Consider the following 7982-nt stretch of genomic DNA (forward strand, 5'->3'; position numbering starts at 1 on the left):
AGTTTGCAAACACCTAAAAGATAATAAGGTGATAAGTAACAGTATGGATTTGTTAAGAACAAATTGTGTCTGTGAACAACCTAATAGCTTTCTTTGACAGGGTAACAATTCTTGTGGATAAGGGGGAGGTTGTAGATGTGGTATATCTTGACTTTAGTAAGGCTTTTGATACTGTCTTGCATGACCTTCTCATACAAACTAGGGAAATACAACTTAGATGGAGGTACTATAAGGTGGGTTCATAACTGGTTGGAAAACTGTTCCCAGAGTGTAGTTATCAGTAGTTCACAGTCAGGCCGGAAAGGCATATCAAGTAGGGTCCCGCAGGGATTGGTCCTGGGTCCAGTTCTGTTCAAAATCTTCATCAATGGTTTAGATAACGGCATAGAGAGTACACTTATAAAGTTTGTGGACAATACCAAGCTGGGAGGGGTTTCAAGTGCTTTGGAGTATAGGATTAAAATTCAAAATGATCTGGACAAACTGTAGAAATGGTCTGAAATAAAAGGGATGAAGTTCAATAAGGACAAATGCAAACTACTCCACTTAGGAAGGAACAATCAGTTGCACACATGGGCAATGACTGCCTAGGAAGGAGAACTGCAGAAAGGGATCTGGGGCTCATAGTGGATCACAAGCTAAATATGAGTCAATAGTGTAACACTGTTGCAAAAAAAAGCAAATATAGTAGATGCTTGTTAGTAGCAACATATTGGTGCCCTTTTGCCATGTTGCTCCTAAGCGGTAGTTGCTATTATGGGGAGTGTCGTCTGACCAAAGGTGTGTGGAGGGTTAAGGGTGTTACGGAACAGGTGGGGCAGCCACATTGTGGGGAGAGAGTTGGAGGATGGGGGGTGGGGGAACCCCAAGTTTGGGGGCAATGGGGCAGGGGAACCCTGGGTTTGGTAGGGGAGCCCCAGTTCACAAAATGGCTGAGCCAGCCTGGCTGCCTGGGACAGGCTGAGGATGCTCCTGCTGGCAGTTTTGTGCTCCACCCTGGCAAGGGATGGCTGGCTGGAGAGCGCACCGTGTGCAGCCTGCAACGGAGGAGGGGTGGCGACTCCTAGCAAGGACTGTGGACACGGAAGGGGAGTCCTCCAACCCCTCACTGCAAAACAGCACACCCACACCTCACTGCCGGCAACCGAGATGGAGGGGACAGCTCAGTGTATGGGGTGGGGGGTCCCCCGATACTTCCGTCTGCAAAATAGCAACCCCCCTCCCTGCTGTCTGAAAACCAAATGCTTAGGAAGGGAGGAGGAAACCTTCAGCTGTGTCTCTCCTGCTGCCCCAGCCCCAGCTTCCCCCCAGTCCCTCTCTTCCAGACCCTCCCCCCAAACTCCCTCTTACACACGCTCTCCATGTAGGCTCTGTCAGGCAGGGCAAGTGGACATGTCTGTGTGTCCTGGAGAGGCTCTGAAGGGCCAGGGTTGGCAGGGGAGTGAAAAGATACAGTTTGGGGGGGCAACACCCCTATATGCTCCCCAATCTCCACCCCTGGATGTGATGTCACAAACGTTGCCTGTACGCAGCATCTATATTGATGTTACCAGGTGGACAATTCAGTGGGGGAAGCATTCCCAGGGGAAATATTGCTCATAAGCAGCGATTACTCTTACCAGGTGTTGCTGCAAACAAGTGTCTAGTGTATCATTCTGGGATGTATTAGCAGGAGTGTTGTAAGCAAGACACAAGAAGTAATTCTTCCGCTCTACTCTGCGCTGATACAGCCTCATTTGGAGAATTGTGTCCAGTTCTGGGCGCCACATTTCAGGAAAAATTGGAGAAAATCCAGAGGAGAGCAACAAAAATGATTAAAGGTCTAGAAAACATGAGCTATGACAGAAGATTGAAAGAATTGGGTTTGTTTAGTCTGGAGAAGAGAAGACTGAGAGGGGACATGATAACAGTTTTCAAATATGTAGAAGATTTTCACAAGGAAGAAAGAGAAAAATTGTTCTTGTTTACCTCTGAGGATAGGCCAAGAAGCAATCGGTTTAAATTGCAGCAAAGGCAGTTTAGGTTGGCCATTAAGAAAAACTTCTTAACTGTCAGGGTAGGTAAGCAGCAGAATAAATTGCCTAGGGAGGTTATAGAATCTCTGTCATAGAAGGTTTTTAAGAGCAGGTTAGACAAACACCTGTCAAGGATGGTCTACATCGGGGCGGCCAACCTGAGCCTGAGAAGGAGCCAAAATTTACCAATGTACATTGCCAAAGAGCCACAGTAATATGTCAGCAGCCCCCAATCAGCTCCCCCCTGCTCCCAGCACCTCCCACCCACCGGCAGCCCAGACGATCAGCATCTCCCCATCCCTCCCTGCACCTCCCGATCACTGTTTCGTGGCGTGCATGAGTCTCGGAGGGGGAGGGGGAGGAGCGAGGGCATAGCAGGCTCAGGGGAAGGGGTAGAGTGGGGGCAGAGCCAGGGGTTGAGCAGTGAGCACCCCCTGGCACATTGGAAAGTTGGCGCCTGTCGCTCCAGCCCCAGAGTCGGTGCCTGTACAAGGAGCCGCACAGTAACTTCTAAAGAGCCGCACATTAACAGAGTTGTGCAAAATTACAACTAGAAGCCATGAAGGATGTAGATGTAGTGCTTCACTGAAGGCTTGAGTAGCCAACTTTAATTTGTGTGATGATTTTAAATCTAATAAAATGGTCATGAAGCATTTTTCAGATTTTACTGTGGTTCCATACACTCCACCTTTCCATCACAGTCTCATCCTTTGGCCCTCAGTCCTTCTAAATTCAACCCCCTCCCGCTTCCTGGGGAAAATACCTGTGCAAACAGCCAATCAAGCCTGCCCCCTTCCTAAGCCATAGTCTTACAAGGGCCAGTCCCAATGCCCCCTGAAATCCATACATATTTTAGGCTAAATGATTTTTAAGGGGAGCTACTAGAGGTTTGAAAGCATATTGATGTATCCTTTTCTCCTACTAAACTTCTGGCTTTTCTGCACTGAGTTGTGTAACTCCTTAAGTAGCACAACCATTGTATTATAATGACAGCACTGTCACCGATAACACTCCACTTGGCTATATGAGAAAAAATGAATAGGATCTCTCTTAAAAGCATTTCATATACTTCAGATTCTTCATAAGGAAAAACATGTCTAATTTTAGTTTAAATGGATGTTAATTTGACATGCTGATTTGAATAACAGAGATAAATTCCCAGAGGTTTTTTGCATTAAAATATATGAAATGACAGGTGCCTTTTGAATATTCTTATTTTCGAAAGGATTTTTTTTCTTTTTGCAGTGTCTAATGATACAGCTCGCAAATGTATAATAGGGAATGCTCCTGGCTGTATTTCAAGGAATCCCTGTTGAGGTTACAGGGACAAACTATCCTGATGTGTTGAAAGCATAGTATATATGGCAGGCGACCAGCTTGGCTTAACAGTGAAATCCTAGTGGATCTTAAACATAAAAAAGAAGCTTACAAGAAGTGGAAGGTTGGACATATGACCAGGGATGAGTATAAAAATATTGCTCGGGCATGTAGGAATGAAATCAGGAGGGCCAAATCGCACCTGGAGCTGCAGCTAGCGAGAGTTGTAAAGAGTAACAAGAAGGGTTTCTTCAGGTATGTTGGCAACAAGAAGAAAGCCAAGGAAAGTGTGGGCCCCTTAATGAATGAGGGAGGCAACCTAGTGACAGAGGATGTGGAAAAAGGCTAATGTACTCAATGCTTTTTTTGCCTCTGTCTTCACTAACAAGGTCAGCTCCCAGACTGCTGCGTTGGGCATCACAACATGGGGAATAGATGGCCAGCCCTCTGTGGAGAAAGAGGTGGTTAGGGACTATTTAGAAAAGCTGGACGTGCACAAGTCCACGCGGCCGGACGAGTTGCATCCGAGAGTGCTAAAGGAATTGGCGGCTGTGATTGCAGAGCCATTGGCCATTATCTTTGAAAACTCGTGGCGAACGGGGGAAGTCCCGGATGACTGGAAAAAGGCTAATGTAGTGCCAATCTTTAAAAAAGGGAAGGAGGAGGATCCTGGGAACTACAGGCCAGTCAGCCTCACCTCAGTCCCCGGAAAAATCGTGGAGCAGGTCCTCAAAGAATCAATCCTGAAGCACTTACATGAGAGGAAAGTGATCAGGAACAGTCAGCGTGGATTCACCAAGGGAAGGTCATGCCTGACTAATCTAATCACCTTCTATGATGAGATTACTGGTTCTGTGGATGAAGGGAAAGCAGTGGATGTATTGTTTCTTGACTTTAGCAAAGCTTTTGACACGGTCTCCCACAGTATTCTTGTCAGCAAGTTAAAGAAGTATGGGCTGGATGAATGCACTATAAGGTGGGGTAGAAAGTTGGCTAGATTGTCGGGCTCAACGCATAGTGATCAATGGCTTCATGTCTAGTTGGCAGCCGGTGTCAAGTGGAGTGCCCCAGGGGTCGGTCCTGGGGCTGGTTTTGTTCAATATCTTCATAAATGATCTGGAGGATGGTGTGGATTGCACTCTCAGCAAATTTGCGGATGATACTAAACTGGGAGGAGTGGTAGATACGCTGGAGGGCAGGGATAGGATACAGAGGGACCTAGACAAATTGGAGGATTGGGCCAAAAGAAATCTGATGAGGTTCAATAAGGATAAGTGCAGGGTCCTGCACTTAGGACGGAAGAACCCAATGCACAGCTACAGACTAGGGACCGAATGGCTAGGCAGCAGTTTTGCAGAAAAGGACCTAGGGGTGACAGTGGACGAGAAGCTGGATATGAGTCAGCAGTGTGCCCTTGTTGCCAAGAAGGCCAATGGCATTTTGGGATGTATAAGTAGGGGCATAGCGAGCAGATCGAGGGACGTGATCGTCCCCCTCTATTCGACATTGGTGAGGCCTCATCTGGAGTACTGTGTCCAGTTTTGGGCCCCACACTACAAGAAGGATGTGGATAAATTGGAGAGAGTCCAGCGAAGGGCAACAAAAATGATTAGGGCTCTGGAACACATGACTTATGAGGAGAGGCTGAGGGAACTGGGATTGTTTAGTCTGCAGAAGAGAAGAATGAGGGGGGATTTGATAGCTGCTTTCAATTACCTGAGAGGTGGTTCCAGAGAGGATGGTTCTAGACTATTCTCAGTGGTAGAAGAGGACAGGACAAGGAGTAATGGTCTCAAGTTGCAGTGGGGGAGGTTTAGGTTGCATATTAGGAAAAACTTTTTCACTAGGAGGGTGGTGAAACACTGGAATGCGTTACCTAGGGAGGTGGTAGAATCTCCTTCCTTAGAAGTTTTTAAGGTCAGGCTTGACAAAGCCCTGGCTGGGATGATTTAATTGGGGATTGGTCCTGCTTTGAGCAGGGGGTTGGACTAGATGACCTCCTGAGGTCCCTTCCAACCCTGATATTCTATGATTCTATGAATTTGATCTAATGGGGCATTTCCATCTATATTATTTATGACTATAATAGGAGGTTGCAAACCATGCCTACTTTGGTTGAGCCAGTTAATGAGAAGGTTTTCCTGGGGTAGATATTCATCAGGAGTTGTGTATTCATGTATTTCTAAGATAAGCCTTTGTGTACAATTTGTTCTGAACACTATAAAACAGGAGAGTCTAGCTCATCCTTCAGCAGATCACAAATGTAAAACTGTATTTGAAGGTGTGCTTGATTTATCCTGTATACATACCTAACAAATGCAGACGTCTCCAAATTCTTTAGCAGGGATTGTAAAGGGCTTTCTCATTATGGTGTAAACCTTTTGAACGCTGTCTAAACCTCAAACATGTTATTAAAGCTACCACACCAGATGCACACTCAACAACCTTGACTCTTAGTGTTTACCAGGTTGACTCTGATTAACGTTTTTCACAGTCTGCCGTTGTCCCTCTCCCCTTTTCGTCCCACCTCTATCTGCAACAAAGAGGGACAAATACAGAAGATTTATTTCTGTATCAACTTTCATGGCTCTGAATTTGGAGAAGAGCATTTTGTTTCCTCTTCAAAAATAGTCTGTCAGATCTGAAAGAGCGAGAGAACAAGCTCTGTACTGTGGTACTCATGTCTTTCCTGAAAACTGGACATCCCCAGAGTTCTGTTCAAAGTTTCTTCTCTTGCCTTTGTTGCAGACAGGGATACAGACATTAACTACACATCACACCCAATGGTTATCTAGGATTTTCTATAAGGAGCTCATGAGGAATGAATTCCCAGGAGAGGATAGTGCTCCCTATCTTGTGTCAGACAATGGCATCTCTGCAGCTAGATATGATCCAGGGCTATGTATGTTACCTTTCTTCTCACTCCCCAACATGCGTGCTCCCTTCCACTACTATCTTATTTCCTCCTTTCTGACTGACCCACTCCCACCAACTGACATCTTTTTCCTACTATTGTTGGGTTCCTTGCTCCCTCCCAATTTTCAACAGATCATCTTCCCATGTGATTCAGGGGTGAGACCCAGACAGATGGAGCTGGAGTCCTGGAAGAAACTAAAGGATGACCAGTAATGACCTATCCACATCAGACTCCAGAGAGCAATGAGGAGGAAGATCAAAAGCATAATGTTGGGGAAGAGCAAGAGTTTTCTCATCACTGACTTTAGCACAATGTCTCTTAAATATAAAGAGGGGGCCTAAAACACCACTGCCTTATTCCAGTGATATGCTGGTGTAACTCCACTGACTCGCATTACACTGGTGGATCAGCAGATTTATAATTATGATGATCTTGGACTCCGCTGGTAAATCCTCTTTCTTTGGTATGTTAGCACCCACTGAACATCAACCACCTGTTTTACAGATGAGAGGTTTGGAAACTGGGGTAGTGCATGACAGCTTCATGCCATTTACCAGTGCACAAGATCCCAGAACAATAAATAATGTAATGAAAACCTAAATGCAATCATCTTAAAGCAAATTACACTGTAAAATAGTTCTACTGAAATTCCATTAGGCTTTTATCAGGTTTCTGGGATCAAAGAGGCTATTTCAGAAGGGTAATCAAAGCAAAGAGGGAAACTGACTAATTACACAGCTGCTTCAGCATACGTGACTTTCCAAATATTGGTTTTTGCGTCCAGCAGAATAATTTACATCTTGTTTTCATTCCCTTGGGCTACCCTCTTCCTCTGAGAATATCTGGACCATGACCCCCAGGAGCATTGATAACTACAGCTAGCAGTAATTGTTCTCCTCTCAGAAGGCCAAATGCCCCTTCCCAGATAGATTTTTCATCTTCTTGGAGGGCTTTTTCATCTTCTCGGAGGGCTTCCTCATCCTCCCAGAAAGCTCTTTCCTCTTCTATGAGGGCTTTTTCATCTGCCCAGAGAGCTTTTTCTTCTGCCCACAGGACCTGGTGCTCGTCCAGGAGAACCTTGTCCTTTTCCCAGAGGACCTGATCCTCCTTCCAGAAAGCCTTGTCCTTCTTCCAGAAAGCATTATACCCCTTCCAGAAGTCCCTGTACCCCTCCCAGAAGGCTTTTCCGTCTTCCCGGAAAGCCTTTTCTGCCTCCCGAAAGGCATTTTCCTCCTCCCAGATGGGGTTTTCCTCCTCCCAGAAGGCCTGGATCGCCATCCTGAAGGCCCTGATCTTCACCTGAAAGGCATTCATCTTCTCCCGAAAGCCCTTGATCTTCTCCTGAAAAGCCTTGATTTCCTCCCGAAAAACTTTTTCATCCCATAGCTTCTTAATGAGCTGCTTCTGGCGGGAGGTGTAGGACATCTAGCAGCAATGGCAGTTTTATTCATTCACTTGCCAACCTTGATGAAAGCTCTCACCACTTACGGAGCCTTGTGAGGGCAAGGCATGGTCCAAGCCCAGTCCAGCCTGTCACATCCTATAGCCCATCAAATAGAGAAGTGTCAAGATGTCAGCAATGACTATCGTAATTGGAATTGCTCAAACATATGCAGTAATTGTGTAAATCGGGGGTTTTAAAATATGGCTTCACCATAAATACAGATGTTTACAAAGTCAAAAGCCTTAGCTTTGGATGGCACTTATATAGCATCAATTAGCGCAGTATTTGG

General features: G+C 45.7%; 1 protein-coding gene across 1 annotated transcript; it reads right to left on the reverse strand.

Annotated features, from left to right (window-relative positions):
- Positions 1 to 7068: 7068 nt before the first annotated feature.
- On the reverse strand, positions 7069 to 7674 carry CCDC70 (coiled-coil domain containing 70). The gene has a single exon (XM_073323018.1). The coding sequence runs from the start codon at positions 7672 to 7674 to the stop codon at positions 7069 to 7071; it is 606 nt and encodes a 201-aa protein (XP_073179119.1).
- Between the last annotated feature and the right edge of the window lie 308 nt (positions 7675 to 7982).

Source organism: Lepidochelys kempii, chromosome 1 (assembly GCF_965140265.1).
Source record: "Lepidochelys kempii isolate rLepKem1 chromosome 1, rLepKem1.hap2, whole genome shotgun sequence".
Classification (NCBI taxonomy): Eukaryota; Metazoa; Chordata; order Testudines; family Cheloniidae; genus Lepidochelys; species Lepidochelys kempii.